Consider the following 20,110-nt stretch of genomic DNA (forward strand, 5'->3'; position numbering starts at 1 on the left):
AACCCTGTATTGCCATGGGAACCATCCTGGTAGATTGACAGTTTTGTATCTGATGAATGTGATTAAATCATGAACCTGCTCTGATAACTTACATGGCGAGAGGCTAACTCCTTGTTTAGATTGCTAGTATGCTCTGTAAAGAGGATCAGGATTCTGCAAGAGTGTATGTGGCGGGAAATGTTACGTGTGGGTGTAATGCGGAAACAGCTTTCCAAGGTTTTCAACATTACAACCAATTCTACCAAAAAGGTTTACAGTGTCAAAGCTGTTAGTGACACCTGCTGGTCTACTGAAGTCACTTCAGCTGTTTTATCAGATTGACTATAGATATTTTGCCATTAGTTCAGTCTCCTAGTTTGGTGACTTTGTCAATACAGCAGAGTTAGTCAAACCCTAATCTCGTAAACCGAGACTTCAGTGAGATGAGATTTGGAAGCGCAAGGCTAGTAAAACCCCAACACCAGTAATATTGGAAAGAAACATGATTTAATGAGGCTTCAAATTACATCAGGTGGTGATAGTCATTTCGGACAGTCATGAGTATTTTACCTCCAATTCGTAGTGCTTTGGAAACTATTGAAAAGCAGTGATAATTGATTAAATTAATTTAACCAGGTTTTACATGGCTGGTGCCTTCAAACCCAATTTGTGTGTATCAGCTTCTTCAGATTCTGGAGGTGAATTCAGGTCTTCTGACGAGGGATCTGTTAACCTCTGCCAGTGAACAACATCCTGCAGACAAAACACAAGGTTCAACCTTTACCTCTGAAGGAGAGGTTGAGAATTAGTAGATGAGGAAAGGCAATGTGAGGAGGAAATGGAGTAGGTTAATTATCCATGGTTACCTGCCAGGGCCATCGCCAGGTGTAGCTCATCTCTCATGAGCTCCAGAACATCACTGACACCCTGCTCCCCCTACAAACACATGTTTTGACGTTTTAGATATTTAGCAGTAGGTAAAAAAAACACATATGGTCCTTTATCTGCACACACACACAGTGGTACCTGGCAGGCGAGCCCCCAGAGTACAGGCCGTCCGAGGAAGACAGCGGTAGCCCCCAGAGCTAAGGCCTTCAGGACGTCTGTCCCCCTCCTCACCCCTCCGTCAAGGTACACCTCACACCTCCCTGCTACTGCTGACACCACCTCAGACAGCACATCCAGCTACACAGATAACATATGTCACAGATCAAGAAGTGAAATATTACTGAAGCGTTTTTGTGTGTTGGGCTCCCTCACCGTAGCTGGGACCCCGTCCAGCTGCCTTGCTCCGTGGTTAGACACCAGGATCCCATCTACACCGTGGATAAGTGCTTCTAGCGCATCTTCAGCTGGAGGGAAGAAGGGTAGATATAGATCCATAGATGTATAGACATGTTACTACTCTGCCATGAAACTTAAAACCTGCCTTATCATTATGTGGCGTGTACTGTGTGTTGTGTGTCACCTCTCAGGACACCTTTGACGACCACAGGGAGGTGTGTGTTTTTCTTCAGCCAAGCAATGTGTTCCCAGCAGAGAGTAGGGTCGATAGCCTGAGCGACATAGACAGCCAGCCCACTGTCCTCACCGTAACCCTCAGCACTGGAGAACGCCAGCTCTGCCGAACCAAAGTTAGTCATCCTACACACGCGCACACACACACACACACACACACTAAAATAAGAGGTAAGCTTAAATAATATATTATTTGATGAAGCATGTGTGTGTGTCTGTGTATATGGTGTGGTGATGAGTGTGTTTTTGGTTCCTACTTCAGGTGAGGGGGGAGTTTAAAGCGGTTGCGCACGTCGTCTCGTCTCTTTCCGAGGTAGGGCGTATCCACGGTAACAAAGATGGCCTTATACCCCGCCTCTTCAGCCCGGCGCACCAATGACAGGGTGAGGTCGCGGTCCTTGTAGATGTACAGCTGTGCGGATTATATATAGGTCATAGATGTTCACCAGACTGGTGATGTAAACTGTGATGTAATCAAAACCTATATCTAGTAGTACTCCACCTGCATCCAGAGCAGGCCGTCGCCAGCTGATGACCTCACTTCCTCTATGGTAGAGGTGGCCCAGGAACTCAGCATCATCCCTGTCCCTGCTGCTCTGGTTGCTAGGAGATGGAGCTTTATTACACACATACAGTATACACAAGAGGCTGGAAGCAGCCGTGTGTGTGTGTGTGTGTATACGTACCTCTGGCGGTGGCCGTCTCTCCGTCAGGGTGGGCCATCCTCTGCATTGCGGTTGCCCCGACACACACAGGCATGCTGATTCGCTGACCTAAAACACTAACACTCAGATCCACGCGGGACACATCCCTCAGTACCCTAGGGAACAAACGCCACCTATACACACAGAGAAGTGATCTGGTGTAAACAAGTGCTGTGTCAGACGTTGAACAGGACTTTGAGTTGAAGTTAGGTGGTGAGTCAATTATTAAACTACTGTGGGGATTTCTAGGATATTGTCTGCCTAAAACAGCCACAAAAAAAACAGTGAACAGCACTGAAACATCCCAAAAACACTTCTAACTCACCTCACTAACATATTCTATGAGATGATGGAGAACATAATCTGTGCAGATCTTATGTAAAGTGTGTGTGATGCAGTATTCTACACTAGTGTTGTATAAAGCCTTGTTGTCTGGTTTTAATGTTACAACTAGGTTTGATTCTCCACATTACAATAGTTGTTACAGGACAGAACGTGCATGTTCATGTTACCTGGAGAAAACAGCAGTGTGTGTATGTGTAACCTAACGTCGCAGGCGTAAGAAGTTCCCACTTCCATTTTTCAGGGGAAACGGAAGTTAGGCTGAAAATACCGTATCCCGGAAAACGGGATGTTAGTGTTTTCTGGAGACTCCGCATAGGCAAGTGTATGTGCTAGTTACCTGGAGAAAGCAGCAGTGTTATCTGCCAAGGTCTCTTGCTGGTCAGCTCCAGAGCAGTAGTAGTCAAACACAGCTTTTGGTAGAACTCTCTTGGCCATAGACTCATAGTCAGCCACACACACTAACTTCTCAGACATGACTACACACACACAAACAGACAAATGCACACTTTAACACACTTTGATCCACACACGCAATAACACATACAGGCCGACTAACTCTAACACGACCTGATCCACACACACAGTCCTCCCTGACTGCTGTCACACAGACACCCCCAAGTCTCTCCTCTCTGATCATCTGACCACCAGCAATCATTAACCCCAAGTTTACACAGCCCTGCTTCCCACTCAATCCCTCCCTCACACACACATGCACTCTAATTTAAGCAACCCTGACCCATCACCCCACAACCCTTATATATGATAGCACTGTCCACACAGCACAGACAGGAGATGGGAACCATAACTAGACAGTAAAAGAGGCCTTTGTATAAAAATGTTTATTTTGGTGATTAAATTATCCATTATCAAGGATGGAGGGGCCTCTCACATGGCAACAACACTCAGTCATTATCATAGTCATCCATCAATAATAGAATCATACCTAGCTCAAACGGTATGTATGCATATGGCAGTCTTAACAATAGAAAACTATTTCAAATCAAAGAAAATAAAGTTTATATTGTGATAATCATAGAAAATTGGACCGTTATAAAAAACACATTTAAAAACACACAACAAGCATTAGTCAAATCACTCTTTTTGCTCAGCATACATTTTTGTCTTTGTCGACCTGTCTGAAGGGAACATTTCCCTTGGAACTGGTTCAGGGAACAACAGAAAACCGGAAAATAACAACATTTTCCAAGGAACAGAATCAGAACCCTCCGAAGCATAGCTGTAACCTACTGACGTTACAAGCGTGATTCAGAAGATAGGGAAATAGATTTTTAATTAGAGAAGAATGGATTAACTTTTTCTATGCTAGTTAGGATACTATAGTTATCACATTTCACATTGTATTTATTAACTACAAAAAGGTAAGATGTGTTTTTAATTCTGGTGCCGCTCTGCACACACAAGCTCATTAGCTAGCTATAGCTAGTTCTGGTTCAATGTTAAGCCAGCTCTGAAGTTAAAAGACATTCAAAGTTCCTCCAAAGAAGCCGCTCCGCCGTAGGTGTAATTCTGTGGACCTAATTCAGATAATGCATGTCACCACAAGATGCCCAGCGCTTTAAGCCAAGCTTCCTCCACCCGCAAAATTTCAGCTGTATGTAAAACAACTCACTGAGCTATAGCTTGTCTGCTCCATATCAAGCTGCTCTATCTGCAGTGCATGATTGGTGAAGTCATTTAATGTTGAGCAAATTATTATTTATTTTTTAGTGGTTTAAAAAGGAACAGAAAGGAACAATATAAACTGTTACTTTTATTTGGTTCGAACCGGTTCAGAACTTTATTTTGCTGGTCGGAAAACAGTGGAATGTAACAAAAAAAATAATGGTTCTGTTCAGAACGAAACGATTGGAAAATAATTTAGGTTCCAACCACTGGTTAGGAGGTACGTTTTGCCTGTCCTCTCCTCTGTCTCAGTGTCTCTGGGTCCTCCTTGTTAGAACCCTCACCCTCATCTGCCTCCGACGCTTGCCTCTTCTCCGCCATACTCACACACACTCCTGCTCGAAACAAACACAAGCTGTAGAGCACTAATAACACACTGTCTTTGTGTGTGTGTGTATGTGCTTTGTTCTGTGGGATCATCCTCTCACCTGCTCTCTCCTCCTTCCGCTTCTGTCGGGAAGGACAGAGGCAATCTGCAACCAGGACCAGCACCTACACACACACACAATGAGATAGAGACGAGTTTAAAGCAGCTCTGTTGAGTGGAGGGGAGGGTTGAGACAGGATCAGAGAAGTTAGACAGGGTCAACCTAAAATAAATACAACTATAGTAAATAATCTAGTTTAGAATGAAGGTAGTTTAAACTAGTTAAGAGGTTAATGTCAGTGTAGGCAGGAGTTGAGTTGAGTTCCAAACTTTAAGTAGAATGCAGCTGGTTACACAAGAGCAGCTGAGTGCATCCCACACATCTGTCCTCCTGCTGCTTCTCCAGTCTCCTCTACCAAGTCCTGAAATAGCAGCCATCCTCCCACTCCCACTCTTACATAAGATCACATTTCACTGCAGAGAAACTCCTCGAAGTGTGTGTGTGTTTGTTTGTGTGTCTACATACTCTAACAGGCTGTAAGAGAGAGACGATTTGGCATCTTTCTCAGAACAATGACATACTCAACATGTTCAGATCCCTTCAAAAGCATTTGTGTGACATAAACATTGTGTTTTGTGTTTATTAACAGTTTAGTAGTAATACAATAATATAGTGAAATTATTATTAGTGTGTAACTCACCAGTCCCATCAGCAGCCCAGTGACAAGTGTTGCCATGGCAAAGGAGAGGTAGGAGCCCCACACCGGCATGCCCAAATCCCCCGTCAGATACCCATGAGTCCACTACACACGCACACACACACACGATTCTGAGTGAGTGTGGATCCTTTACACCATTTTCTCTCTGTGTGTGTGTGTGAGAGAGAGAGATTTGGTCTCACCCGGATCCACAGTGAAAGCCTGAAGAGTCCGGCCATGCAGCTCATCCTGGAGGGAGGAGATCCACAAAGTCAGAGGTAAGGTCAGAATATATTTACAGAAGACAAGACAAATTCCACGTTTATGTATAATATACAGTACCAGTCAAAAGTTTAGACACATCTACTCATTCCTGGATTTTTCTTAATATTTACTATTTTCTATATTGTAGAATAATAGTGAAGACATCAAAACTATGAAATAACACATATCATGTAGTAACCAAAAAAGTGTTAGCAAATCAAAATATATTTTATATTTGAGATTCTTCAAAGTAGCCTCCTTTTGCCTTGATGAAAGCTTTGGACCCTCTTGGCATTATCTCAACCAGCTTCATGAGGTAGTCACCTGGAATGCATTTCAATTAACAGGTTTGCCTTGTTAATAGTACATTTGTGGAATTTCTTTCCTTCTTAATGCGTTTGAGCCAATCAGTTGTGTTTTGACAAGGTAGGGGTGGTATACAGAAGATATCCCTATTTGGTAAAACACCAAGTCCATATTATGGCAAGGACAGCTCAAATAAGCAAAGAGAAACGACAGTCCATCATTATTTTAAGACATGAAGGTCAGTCAATCTGGAAAATGTTGAGAATTTTGAAAGTTTCTTCAAGTGCAGTCGCAAAAACCATTAAGCGGTATGATGAAACTGGCTCTCATGAGGACGGCCACAGGAAAGGAAGACCCAGAGTTACCTCTGCTGCAGAGGATATAAGTTCATTAGAGTTATCTGCACCTCAGAGTGCAGCCCAAATAAATGCTTCACAGAGTTCAAGTAACAGACGGTTGGGGAGTAACGGATTACATGTAATCAGTTGCACTACCAGCAAAAACATTCTAATCAGATTATAGATACTTTTGAAAAACTAGATGATTACTTTTAAATTCAGAAAAGATGTTTGTGAAAATAAACCTAAGGCACTTCTCTGTTATCTCAATGACATTCAAATCAGCATGGAAAAAAGGCACAAGTTTAAGTTTGTTCCACCTGAGTGAGACTGACCACAAGTCAGAGACCGCTGTGATGACACACCAAATATGTTTGCTGGATTGCAGGAAAAGAGCAGGAATAGGCTTTTGTAGGCTACAGTCCAAGCTATATCTTCCAATGGTGCGACTGCTGTCGGCATCCAAAGATTATCCAACTTGAATAAACGCTTGGAGGTAAAGATGACAGTAATGATGTAGTCTATGGCAATACGGCTATCACTTATTATTGATATCTACATAGCGCATTGATGTGAATCACACTGCTGCTCTCTCATTTAGCTATTTGCGGTTGTTGTGGATGGCTGTTCACACATCTAAATGTGTATTTCAACCCAATAATGGTTGAATTCAAGAAGTTTAAGCTGCCTATTAATCATTGTTTTTGAAACCAGTGGACAGCCAGTGAAAAAAGCACTCTTGCAACAGCTGCATAGTGAAGATCCCAGCCTATGGAATAAAAGTGGGGCTTTTATTGCTCGATCTAACCTAATGGACACATGCTCAAACTTGCACACTTTTGATAGACTTAAAGGGGCAGTTGCTACATCCATTTCTGGATTTATAATGTAGATTATATCCATTGACTCTTGAAGAATACAGTTGTGACTCTTGAAGAATACAGTTGAAGTCGGAAGTTTACATACACTTAGGTTGGATTCATTAAAACTTGTTTTTCAACCACTCCACAAATTTCTTGTTAACAAACTATAGTTTTGGCAAGTCGGTTAGGACATCTACTTTTTGCAACAATTGTTTACAGACAGACTATTTCACTTAATTCACTGTATCACAATTCCAGTGGGTCAGAAGTTGACTGTGCCTTTAAACAGCTTGATAAATTCCAGAAAATTATGTTATGGCTTCGAACTCAGTGCCTCTTTGCTTGATATCATGGGGAAAACAAAGGAAATCAGCCAAGACCTCAGAAAAAAAAGTGTAGATCTCCACAAGTCTGGTTCATCCTTGGGAGCAATTTCCAAACGCCTGAAGGTACCACGTTCATCTGTACAAACAATAGTACGCAAGTATAAACACCATGGGACCACGCAGGCGTCATACCGCTCAGGAAGGAGACACGTTCTGTCTCCTAGAGATGAACATACGGAACATATGGTGTGAAAAGTGCAAATCAATCGCAGTACAACAGCAAAGGACCTTGTGAAGATGCTGGAGGAAACAGGTACAAAAGTATCTACACTGCTCAAAAAAATAAAGGGAACACTAAAATAACACATCCTAGATCTGAATGAATGAAATATTCTTATTAAATACTTTTTTCTTTACATAGTTGAATGTGCTGACAACAAAATCACACAGAAATTATCAATGGAAATCAAATTTATCAACCCATGGAGGTCTGGATTTGGAGTCACACTCAAAATTAAAGTGGAAAACCACACTACAGGCTGATCCAACTTTGATGTAATGTCCTTAAAACAAGTCAAAATGAGGCTCAGTAGTGTGTGTGGCCTCCACGTGCCTGTATGACCTTACAATGCCTGGGCATGCTTCTGATGAGGTGGCAGATGGTCTCCTGAGGAATCTCCTCCCAGACCTGGACTAAAGCATCCGCCAACTCCTGGACAGTCTGTGGTGCAACGTGGCGTTGGTGGATGGAGCGAGACATGATGTCCCAGATGTGCTCAATTGGATTCAGGTCTGGGGAACGGGTGGGCCAGTCCACAGCATCAATGCCTTCCTCTTGCAGGAACTGCTGACACACTCTAGCCACATGAGGTCAAGCATTGTCTTGCATTAGGAGGGACCCAGGGCCAACCGCACCAGCATATGGTCTCACAAGGGGTCTGAGGAACTCATCTCAGTACCTAATGGCAGTCAGGCTACCTCTGGCTCTCCTATCATTGAGCACATGGAGTGCTGTCTCTGCATGGCCCCCAAACGAAACCTCAAGCCACCCCACACCATGACTGACCCACCGACAAACCGTTCATGCTGGATGATGTTGCAGGCAGCAGAATGTTCTCCATTACAGCGTCTCTCCCTGCCTGTGCCAGATTGTCACATCTGTCAAGTGCTCAATGTGAACCTGTTTTCATCTGTGAAGAGCACAGGGCGCCAGTGGCGAATTTGCCAATCTTGGTGTTCTCTGACAAATGCCAAACGTCCTGCACGGTGTTGGGCTGTAAGCACAACCCCCACCTGTGGACGTTGGGCCCTCATACCACCCTCATGGAGTCTGTTTCTGACCATTTGAGCAGACACATGCACATTTTTGGCCTGCTGGAGGTCATTTTGCAGGGCTCTGGCAGTGCTCCTCCTGCTCCTCCGTGCACAAAGGCAGAGGTAGCGGACCTGCTGATGGGTTGTTGCCCTCCTACGGTCTCCTCCAAGTCTCCTGATGTACTGGCCTGTCTCCTGGTAGCGCCTCCATGCTCTGGACACTACGCTGACAGACACAGAAAACCTTGTCACAGCTCGCATTGATGTGCCATCCTGGATGAGCTGCACTACCTGAGCCACTTGTGTAGGTTGTAGACTCCGTCTCATGCTATCACTAGAGTGAAAGCACCGCCTAGCATTCAAAAGTGACCAAAACATCAGCCAGGAAGCATAGGAACTGAGAAGTGGTCTGTGGTTACCACCTGCAGAACCACTCCTTTATTGGGGGTGTCTTGTTAATTGCCAATAATTTCCACCTGTTGTCTATTCCATTTGCACAACAGCATGTGAAATTTATTGTCAATCAGTGTTGCTTCCTAAGTGGACAGTTTGATTTCACAGAAGTGTGATAGATTTGGAGTTACATTGTGTTGTTTAAGTGTTCCCTTTATTTTTTGGAGCAGTGTATATCCACAGTAAAATTAGTTCTATAATCGACATAACCTGAAAGGCCGCTCAGCCAGGAAGAAACCACTGCTCCGAAACCGCCATTAAAAAAACAGACTATGGTTTGCAACTGCACATGGGGACAAAGATAGTACTTTTTGCAGAAATGTCCTCTGGTCTGATGAAACAAAAATAGAACTGTTTGGCCATAATTCCCATTTTTACATTTGGAGGAAAAAGGGAGAGGCTTGCAAGCCGAAGAACACCATCCCAACAGTGAAGCATGGGGGTGGCAGCATCATGTTGTGGGGGTGCTTTGCTGCAGGTGGGACTGGTGCACTTCACAAAATAGATGGCATCATGAGGGACGAAAATGATGTGGATATATTGAAGCAACATCTCAAGACATCAGGAAGTTAAAGCTTGGTCCCAAATGGGTCTTCCAAATGGACACTGACCCCAAAGTTATGGCAAAATGGCTTAAGGACAACAAAGTTAAAGTATTGGAGTGGCCATCACAAAGCCGTGATCTCAATCCCATAGAAAATGTGTGGGCAGAACTGAAAAAGTGTGTGCGAGCAAGGAGGCCTACAAACCTGACTCAGTTACACCAGCTCTATCAGGCGGAATGGGCCAAAATTCACCCAACTTATTGTGGGAAGCTTGTGGAAGGCTACCTGAAACGTTTGACCCAAGTTAAACAATTGAATGGCAATGCTATCAAATACTAATTGAGTGTATGTAAACTTCTGACCCACGGGGAATGTGATGAAAGAAATAAAAGCTGAAATAAATCATTCTCTCTACTCTTATTGTGACATTTCACATTCTTAAAATAAAGTGGTGATCCAAAGTGACCTATGACAGGGAATTTTTACTAGGATTAAATGTCAGGAATTGTGAAAAACTCAGTTTATAAGTATTTGGCTAAGGTGTATGTAAACTTCCGACTTCAACTGTATAACTCATACAGTGGGGCAAAAAAGTATTTAGAGTCAGCCACCAATTGTGCAAGTTCTCCCACTTAAAAAGATGAGAGAGGCCTGTAATTTTCATCATGGGTACACTTCAACTATGACAGACAAAATGAGGGAAAAAATCCAGAAAATCACATTGTAGGATTTTAAATGAATTTATTTGCAAATTATGGTGGAAAATAAGTATTTGGTCAATAACAAAAGTTTATCTCAATACTTTGTTATATACACTCTGTTGGCAATGACAGAGGTCAAACGTTTTCTGTAAGTCTTCACAATGTTTTCACACACTGTTGCTGGTATTTTGGCCCATTCCTCCATGCAGATCTCCTCTAGAGCAGTGATGTTTTGGGGCTGTTGCTGGGCAACACGGACTTTCAACTCCCTCCAAAGAATTTCTATGGGGTTGAGATCTGGAGACTGGCTAGGCCACTCCAGGACCTTGAAATGCTTCTTACGAAGCCACTCCTTCGTTGCCCGGGCGGTGTGTTTCGGATCATTGTCATGCTGAAAGACCCAGCCACGTTTCATCTTCAATGCCCTTGCTGATGGAAGGAGGTTTTCACTCAAAATCTCACGATACATGGCCCCATTCATTCTTTCCTTTACACGGATCAGTCGTCCTGGCCCCTTTGCAGAAAAACAGCCCCAAAGCATGATGTTTCCACCCCCATGCTTCACAGTAGGTATGGTGTTCTTTGGATGCAACTCGGCATTCTTTGTCCTCCAAACACGGCGAGTTGAGTTTTTACCAAAAAGTTTTATTTTGGTTTTTTCGTCTGACCATATGACATTCTCCCAATCTTCTTCTGGATCATTCAAATGACAGGCCTGGACATGTACTGGCTTAAGCAGGGGGACACGTCTGGCAATGCAGGATTTGAGTCCCTGGCGGCGTAGTGTGTTACTGATGGTAGGCTTTGTTACTATGGTCCCAGCTTTCTGCAGGTCATTCACTAGGTCCCAACGTGTGGTTCTGGGATTTTTGCTCACCGTTCTTGTGATAATTTTGACCCCACAGTGTGAGATCTTGCGTGGAGCCCCAGATCGGGGGAGATTATCAGTGGTCTTGTATGTCTTCCATTTCCTAATAATTGCTCCCACATTTGATTTCTTCAAACCAAGCTGCTTACCTATTGCAGATTCAGTCTTCCCAGCTTGGTGCAGGTCTACAATTTTGTTTCTGGTGTCCTTTGACAGCTCTTTGGTCTTGGCCATAGTGGAGTTTGGAGTGTGACTGTTTGAGGTTGTGGACAGGTGTCTTTTATACTGATAACAAGTTCAAACAGGTGCCATTAATACAGGTAACGAGTAGAGGACAGAGGAGCCTCTTAGAGAAGAAGTTACAGGTCTGTGAGAGCCAGAAATCTTGCTTGCTTGTAGGTGACCAAATACTTATTTTCGACAATAATTTGCAAATAAATTCCTTAAAAATCCTACAATGTGATTTTCTGGATTTTTTTTCTAATTTTGTCTGTCATAGATGAAGTGTACCTATGATGAAAATTACAGGCCTCTCTCATCTTTTTAAGTGGGAGAACTTGCATAATTGGTGGCTGACTAAATACTTTTCTACCCCACTGTAAATCCTTCATGAGCTTAGTACAACTGTCATACTCTATCAGAACCCCAAATAGAAACTTGTTTTATCCCAGTGTAAACATTGTAAATGTAAACCAACCCTTAAAGTCAATTTTGACATCCATATATGGCCAGCTATGAAACTTGAACATTAATTTATCCCGCAATAGATGTCATTCAATTGGTAACATACATTTTTGTCTTCTAATGCCTCTTAAGGGGAAATAAATGTAAAACTAACGGAATGTAATTAGATTACGTTACTGAGTTTGGGTAATCCAAAAGTTATGTTACTGACTACAATTTTGGACATAGTAACTGTAACAGATTACATTTAGATAGTAACCTACCCAACCCTGGTAACAGACACATCTCAACATCAACTGTTCAGAGGAGACTGAGTGAATCAGGCCATCATGGTCAAATTGCTGCGAAGAAACCACTACTAAAGGATACCAATAATAAGAAGATACTTGCTTGGGCCAAGAAACACAAGCAATGGACATTAGACCGGTGGAAATCTGTCCTTTGGTCTGAGTCCAAATTTGAGATTTTTGGTTCCAACCGCCGTGTCTTTGTGAGACGCAGAGTAGGTGAACGGAAGATCTCTGCATGTGTGGTTCCCACCGTGAAACATAGAGGTGTGATGGTGTGGGAGTGCTTTGCTGGTGACACTGTCTGTGATTTATTTAGAATTCAAGGCACACTTAACCAGCATGGCTACCACAGCATTATGCAGCAATAACCCATCCCATCTCAGCATTATGCAGCAATAACCCATCCCATCTGGTTTGCGCTTAGTGGGAGTATCATATGTTTTTCAACAGGAAAATGACCCAAAGCACAACTCCAGGCTGTGTAAGGGCTATTTGACTAAGAAGGAGAGTGATGGAGTACTGCTACAGATGACCTGAATCACCCGACTTCAACCCAATTGAGATTGTTGAGTGGAACTGCAGAGTGAAGGAAAAGCAGTCAACAAGCGCTCAGCATATGTGGGAACTCCTTCAAGACTGTTGGAAAAGCATTCCTCATGAAGCTGGGTGAGAGAATGCCAATAGTGTGCAAAGTTGTCATCAAGGCAAAGGGTGGCTACTTTGAATAATCTCAAATAAAAATATATGTTGATTTGTTTAACACTTTTTTGGTTACTACATGATTTCATGTGTTATTTCATAGTTTTGATGTCTTTACTATTATTCTACAATGTAGAAAATAGTAAAAAAATGAATTAAATAAAAAGTTAAAACCCTGGAATGAGTAGGTGTGTCCAAACTTTCGACTCGTATTGTATATGGTGTGTATATTTACAGAGGAGAATTAGGAGACTTCCATGAAGGCAGTGGTTCCACCTCCTCCCACCTCCTGTTAGAGACATATGTATGGAACTCCTCCGCCTCACGGACAGACACATACCTCCTCACGCTACCCTCCTTTACACTGTAGAATACACGCACAGATAAATACTGTATACAAAGTTAGAAAGGTTAAAGGTCATGGATCAAAGGACAGGGTCAAAGGTTAACTGAGATACTAACTGGAAAATGGTTGGCAGTGTGGTAACCAAAAATCGTCCACTGAGACCTGAAAGAAAAGAAACACACATACATAGTTAGAAGGAGCCTCGGTATGGCATTGAATCTCACAAAGCGAGGAGAAGACAATATTGAGGACAGTAAGAGCCAACAGTATCAACTTCATAATATTTCCATACCAGGCTGTTCAGTGACGTCCACTTCTCCTACAGAAACCCCCATGGCTGCTGCCAGGCTGGAGAATCTCTCCCACTGCTCCTTCAGCTGGGCACATGCCGGGCACCAGGGAGCAACACTATACACACACACACACATTTATCTGTGGACATTATGGAGATTCTATAGGTGGGTGTTCAGGGCACAAGTCAGGTGTTCTAAAAACCAAATCTGAATCAATCATAGACGTCTATGATTCACTATTTGACAGCAAAGTATAGTTCAGTACAGTAGAGCAGGGGTTCCCAAATGTTTTCACTCAGGCCCCCCTTCCAGCATTTCGTTCAGAACTGAAAATTAACCTGGTTTCAACATCCAGAAAATACTTATTTTCAACGTCAGGAAAATACTTTGGCATGATCTATATAGGTTGAAGAGAGCATAGTTTCACATTCAATGTTCCATCAACTTCAACACGAAACATCTGAATTATTGGAATAGAATACACTCACTCTGGACCTAGACCAAAAGTTTTACTCTAAAATCTTATTCGGCACTTAATAGCTTCAATTATTTATATCCTCCTTCCCCCCTCCCGTTTTCATCTTCCGCCAAACATGCATACATCCGATCATCAGTACGACTTCGTACTGTACTCACAACTTTATCATCCACTCGCCATCCATAGTGACCGTCCAGTTAGCATCTGTTATTGTCAGGACGCCTGTCTCTGTTTCTGCTACAGCAGAACTTGCGATGGAGCTGACTAATATTATTGAGAGGAGTGGTTGGAAAAGATTACTACGTGATAATTTACATGAAGGTGAATTAGTTTGACATAACAGTTTACAGGAACGTTTTGTTTTCAGCTGCGCCATGTTGCTGTTCCGAAACGAAAACTGCCTAGCAAGCTAAACACGGAAGTAACAGAAACAGGGATTTTTTTTAAGGTCGACTGGCGCGTCTAACAACCTGAAGTGTGTGCGTGTGTCATTGTTTGTGTGTGTTTGTGAGTGCGTGTGTTTTTTAAGGTGGTCTGCTATACCACAGACAGATGGATCTAAAAGTAGTGAAACATTATTTATTGGTGTCTCTATTCTGAAAGGGAAAAGGCAATGACCACACACATGGGAAATTGTGAAATTAAACGTAGGTGTCCCTCTGTTGGTTAATGGGAATCTGAATGAGAAGGCCTTAATACAAATTAGTGTCCCTATAACCTTGTCCCTAATGGTTTGTAACTTTATAATTTCTATGAGCAAACAGTTACAGTGTCTGTCTGCCTGTCCCCAAACAAAAAATGATGTTTACATTTGGGAAGTGCTAGTTGTTTTTAAATATATTTTTGAAAGATATGTATAAAATACACTGATCTGTACTGTATGTAATGTATAGCAATGCACACGCAATGGGCATGTAAATTATGATAGAACACATATCAAAACAATGTGAACATGACAGAGGGAGGGATATGCTTGAGTTTTTTATTCGCTGTCACCAAATAATTTTTTCAATTCTGAAATGTTCTTTTTTTAAAAGAGGTATCATTTAAAACATACAATATACTTGCAGTGAAGCCGCTCAACAACTACATCACATTAGTCATCTACCAGACTCCCATCCAGAGTGACACACAGAAGCAACCAGGGTCAACGCCCTGCTCAAGGGCATGTCAACAGATCTAGAAGAAAAAGAAACGCACACCTATTAAGACGAGGTGCTGGCTAGCGGAGTAGAAACTTGAAAATAAAATAAAAGAGAGCCGCACACTCTTGGAGCTCAGATGCAAAAATGTAATACCAACGTTTCGACAGCCAAGCTGTCTTCATCAGGATATAATCTATACCCTGATGAAGACAGCTTGGCTGTCGAAACGTTGGTATTACATTTTTGCATCTGAGCTCCAAGAGTGTGCGGCTCTCTTTTATTTTATTTTCATGTCAACAGATCTCCCACAAGGTCAAAAACGGGGACACGAACCAGCAATCCATCAGCCACCGACCCAAGCTCCCAAATGCCAGGCCACCAGCCTCCCAAACGCCAGGCCACCAGATCCCCCCACAGTTCCCCCCGAGAAAAATTTATAAATTAAATAATTCCATTCCCCACCCCCAAGACCCACCCGCCCCCCCAAGGACCAACAACCAACAAAATTAACAAAAGAGAAAAAAGTGTACAAACACCTGCATGACATCTGCCTAAGGCAATGTTCTGAAATATTCTTCTTTTTTTGTCTTTTAAAATGCTGAAAAATCCATTTATGGATGTGGGAAAATCCACTCTGGACAAATGGCCTGCGGGACAAAAAGAAAATGATTTATATCATTGCTACTTTAGCCATGTGTTATACTAAGTAAAAGAACAGCTAATAAAATGTATATACTTGGAAGGATTGTACAGAAACATACCTCAGTAGGGTAGAGTGCCAACACGATCAAATGGCACAGCCATTGATTGGTGCCATGAGGTTTGAGTGTGTGGGAGGGAGCTGGCCAGGGAGTGGCCTAGGCATCTGAGTTGGAGCTGTTGTGATGGTCAAATCAGGGTGCATTTTGTAGAGCATCTGCCCAATATACTTGCTGTTATTGAAAGAAGACTATCCAGGTGAAAGCTATGATCCCTTATTGATGTCACTTGTTAAATCCACTTCAATCAGTGTAGATGAAGGGGAGAAGACAGGTTAAAGGATTTTTAAGCCTTGAGATAATTGAGACATGGATTATGTATGTGTGCCATTCAGAGGGTGAATGTGCAAGACAAAAGATTTAAGTGCCTTTGATCGGGTATGGTAGTAGGTGCTAGATGCACCAGTTTATGTAAAGAACTACAACGCTGTTGGATTTGTCATGCTCAACAGTTACCCGTGTGTATCAAGAATGGTCCACCGCTTAAAGGACATCCAGCCAACTTGACACAACTGTGGGAAGCTTTGGAGTCAACATGGGCCAGCATCCCTGTGGAATACTTTCGACACCTTGTAGAGTCCATGCCCTGATGAATTGAGGCTGTTCTGGGAGCAAAAGGGGGGTGGGACCAACTCAATATTAGGAAGGTCTTCCTAATGTTTGCTACACTCAGTGTATAACCATATCATAAAAATAACAATCAAAGTCTAGGAGGAAGTGTAGTTCAGCCGATAAAGATGAGTCTTAAGGCCTGCTTTAAAAGCCCCAACAGTCTGAACAGCCCTGAGATTGTCAGGAAGGGTGTTCCAAAGGTGTGGGTCGTGGGAGGAAAAGGCACGGTCCTACATTGTTCGGCATCGGGTCCTGAGTTCATGAAACAGTTTGGCATGCCTTGACCATATGCGTGGAGGTTCATAGGGGGAGAGTAGATCTGACAGGTTGGTAGGTCTGATACCATTTAGGGCTTTGAGGAACAGGTAGCCAATGAAGGTCAGCAAGGAAGTGGGTGATGTGGGCAGATGTTTGTGCTTGTGTCAGAATCCTTGCAGCACTGTCATTTATTAATTGAATTTGCAAGTAGGCCCCTAAGTACTGCATTCCCATAATTGTATTTATATCATACATACAGTATATTAGTATGATTCTCACAGTTAAAATAAAAAGGTCATCCTGTCAAGTTCTGACCTTTATTTGCTTTGTTTTGTCTTTATTTAGTATGGTCAGGGCGTGAGTTGGGGTGGGCAGTCTATGTTTGTTTTTCTATGTTTGGTTTCTGTTTCGGCCTAGTATGGTTCTCAATCAGAAGCAGGTGTCCTTAGTTGTCTCTGATTGAGAATCATACTTAGGTAGCCTGGGTTTCACTGTAGGTTTGTGGGTGTTTGTTTCCATGTGAGTGTTTGTCGCCACACGGTACTGTTTCGGTCATGTTCACATTTATTGTTTTGTATTTTATAGTGTTCAGCTTATTTATTAAAGTAATCATCATGAACACTTACCACGGTGCATCTTGGTCCGATCCTTACTCCTCTTCAGACGAAGAGGAGATCTGCCGTTACACATCCACTACTTTAAACTGACATTAATTAAAGTGAATACATTAGCCTTGCCCTCTGTTTTGAACGCAGACAACCCGAGGAAGAATATAACAGCAACGTAAATGAAGCTACAGAGAAAAAGATGAATCCACTAAAGTTTCTCTATAGAATGAATAAATAACATGTTCCTTACCAATGTGTCTTTGTCATCAGGTAGATGCATCGTTTTCTTTTTCCACCAAAGACCCAGCTGAGCCAGCCAACACTTTTTGGTGTCTTATGGACAGCAGGAGTCTCAGGCCCAGCCACTGGGCCGGCTGCCAGTTTGGCTCTGAGGGGCAATCTTTCTGCCTGTTTGTGTGTCCTCACATCTCCTCTACAGTCTATCATTGCATCCACATTGTAACAACACTATTCTCTATTTAGCACTGCCTGAGAGAAGAGGGTACGCATAGACCTATGGTTTCTGTATACATATACACAGACACACACACACACACACACATTCCCTCACATTCCTTCGCTCTTTTGGACACTCATAACTGTATCCTCATACACTACTTGGTCAAAAGTATGTGGACACACCTTCAAATTAGTGGATTCGGCTGGTTCAACCATACCTGTGTATACAGGTGTATAACATTAAGCACACAGCTATGTAATCTCCATAGACAAACATTGGCAGTATAATGGCTTGTACTGAAGAGCTCAGTGACTTTCAATGTGGCACCGTCATAGGATGCCCCCTATCCAAATCAGTTCGTCAAATTTCTGCCCTGCTAGAGCTGCCCCGGTCAACTGGTTAGTGTTGCTATAGTGAAGTGGAAACGTCTAGCAGCAACAATGGCTCAGCTGCGAAGTGGTAGGCCACACAAGCTCACAGAATGGGACCGCCGAGTGCTGAAGCGCTTAGCGTGTAAAAATTGTCCGTCCTCGCTTGCAACACTCACTACCGAGTTCCAAACTGCCCCTGGAAGCAACATCAGCACAATAACTGTTTGTCGGAAGCTTCATGAAATGGATTTCCATGGCCGAGCAGCCTCACAATCCTAAGATCACCATGCGCAATGCCAAGCATTGGCTGGAGTGGTGTAAAACTCAAGACCATTGGACTCTGGAACAGTGTTTTCTGGAATGAGGAATCATGCTTCCACATCTAGCAATCAGACAGATGAACCTGGGTTTGGTGGATGCCAGGAGAACGCTACCTGCCCGAGTGTATAGTGCCAACTGTAAAGTTTGGTGGAGGAGGAATAATGGTCTGGGGCTGTTTTTCATGGTTTGGGCTTGGCCCCTTAGTTCCAGTGAAGGGAAATCTTAATGCTACATTATACAATGACATTTTGCTTCCAATTCTGTGGCAACAATTTGGGGAAGGTCCTTTTCTGTTTCAGCATGACAATGACCCTGTGCAGAAAGCGAAGTCCATAGCAGCAAAGGGGGGACCAGCAAAATGGTGTACAATGAAAGGGTCGACAAGCCATGTAGTGTATCACCTGCTTCTTGCTCCCCATCCCCCAACACATACACACCATATCAACCACACACACACATTCCATATCAACCACACACATACACACCATATCAGCTACATACACACCATATCAACCACACACACACATACCATATAAACTACATACATGCTGTAGCTCGCCCACGCACTCACGGCTCTTCACCACGTGAGGAGGGAGTGGGAGAGTTAGAGCTGAAATAGCTCCTGCAGTAGTCCTGCACACACACACCAGCCACAGGTCAAGTTGTTTAGGATCCAAACCCTTTCAACCACCCATTCTGGAAAACCTGTACAGGTATGTATGGTCTTATGGTGTGGTCCTGTACATGTGAGCCCAAACCCTCTACAGTCTTTGATGATTATTTGATCAGAAATTAGATACATGAAAATAGACTTATTATGGATCCAAAAACGGTCTATTTGGTTTTATATTCTCTCTCTCTTTCTCTCTCTCTCTCTGTGTGTCTTTGTGTGTGTGTGGGCGTGCAGGCTCAATAAGCATGTCAGAGTGAGTCAGTGTGGGGAGGCAGTAGCAGTTCTGTCTCAAAGAGAGAGAGCAGACAGATAGAACAAGGCATTATGCAGCTAGTACTATATTATCCAGATATACACTAGGTATGCAAGAGGACAGCGATACTAGAAGGATAACCCTAAGACATTATTCAGCTAGTACAGTAGGACACATTATACTAAAGAGAGGAGTGTACTGTTGATTCTATAGAAGAACTGACTATACAGGACAAAGGAGACTGTTGATTGTAGACATATATGCAGCCTGTTTCAGTGATGTAACTACGAGCTCACTATCAACCAACCCTCTCAGTCTACTGACTAAAGAGGAGAGAAGAGGAGAGCAAGACAGGAGAGGAGAAAGACTAGAAGGCAGGTTAAAGAGGACTTCCGGCGCAGCAGGTTGGAGGTGTGTGTGTACCATGGCAGGGGCTCAGCCAGGGACACATGCTCTGAAGCTCAAACCGCTGACCGTCCCCGACACTCTGAAGAATGGCAGCCGCTTCATGAAATGGGACGATGTGAGTATCAGTGGGTGTGTCTCTGTGTATGTGTGTAGTTTGTGCTGATTTTAGCAGCGAGAAGTG

At 43.0% G+C, this 20,110-nt stretch overlaps 3 protein-coding genes across 6 annotated transcripts in view; 1 reads left to right on the top strand and 2 right to left on the bottom strand.

Moving 5' to 3' along the window:
• Positions 1–467: 467 nt before the first annotated feature.
• Positions 468–3,161, bottom strand: hao1 (hydroxyacid oxidase (glycolate oxidase) 1). The gene is made up of 9 exons (XM_035752081.2): positions 2,884–3,161; positions 2,184–2,335; positions 2,000–2,100; positions 1,755–1,909; positions 1,448–1,623; positions 1,240–1,331; positions 1,006–1,164; positions 846–915; positions 468–732 (listed from the first exon to the last, which is right to left on the bottom strand). Exons 1-9 carry the CDS (start codon positions 3,018–3,020, stop codon positions 665–667), a joined length of 1,110 nt encoding a protein of 369 aa, XP_035607974.1. The 5' UTR covers positions 3,021–3,161; the 3' UTR covers positions 468–664.
• Positions 3,162–3,369: 208 nt separating this feature from the next.
• tmx4 (thioredoxin-related transmembrane protein 4) lies at positions 3,370–14,496 on the bottom strand. 2 transcript variants are annotated; one of them, XM_035752087.2, is made up of 8 exons: positions 14,221–14,495; positions 13,584–13,699; positions 13,408–13,453; positions 13,181–13,309; positions 5,498–5,543; positions 5,298–5,399; positions 4,658–4,721; positions 3,370–4,564 (listed from the first exon to the last, which is right to left on the bottom strand). In XM_035752087.2, exons 1-8 carry the CDS (start codon positions 14,436–14,438, stop codon positions 4,443–4,445), a joined length of 843 nt encoding a protein of 280 aa, XP_035607980.1. In that variant the 5' UTR covers positions 14,439–14,495; the 3' UTR covers positions 3,370–4,442. The 2 variants fall into 2 exon arrangements, with proteins under 2 accessions (XP_035607980.1, XP_035607981.1); XM_035752088.2 differs by lacking the exon at positions 13,181–13,309 and having other exon boundaries at positions 14,221–14,496.
• LOC118369074 (1-phosphatidylinositol 4,5-bisphosphate phosphodiesterase beta-1-like) overlaps positions 5,466–20,110 on the top strand; it is a 37,006-nt gene continuing 22,361 nt past the window's right edge. For all 3 annotated transcript variants that reach the window (XR_008092956.1, XM_052496772.1, XM_052496773.1), the window contains exons 1-2: positions 5,466–5,572; positions 19,503–20,044. Coding sequence is in view for 2 of the 3 variants with exons in the window: in XM_052496772.1 (XP_052352732.1) it covers positions 19,946–20,044 (99 nt within the window). In the remaining variant the exon portion in view is untranslated. The remainder of the gene's footprint in view (positions 5,573–19,502; positions 20,045–20,110) is intronic.

Source organism: Oncorhynchus keta, chromosome 35, assembly GCF_023373465.1.
Source record: "Oncorhynchus keta strain PuntledgeMale-10-30-2019 chromosome 35, Oket_V2, whole genome shotgun sequence".
In the NCBI taxonomy this organism is placed as follows: domain Eukaryota; kingdom Metazoa; phylum Chordata; class Actinopteri; order Salmoniformes; family Salmonidae; genus Oncorhynchus; species Oncorhynchus keta.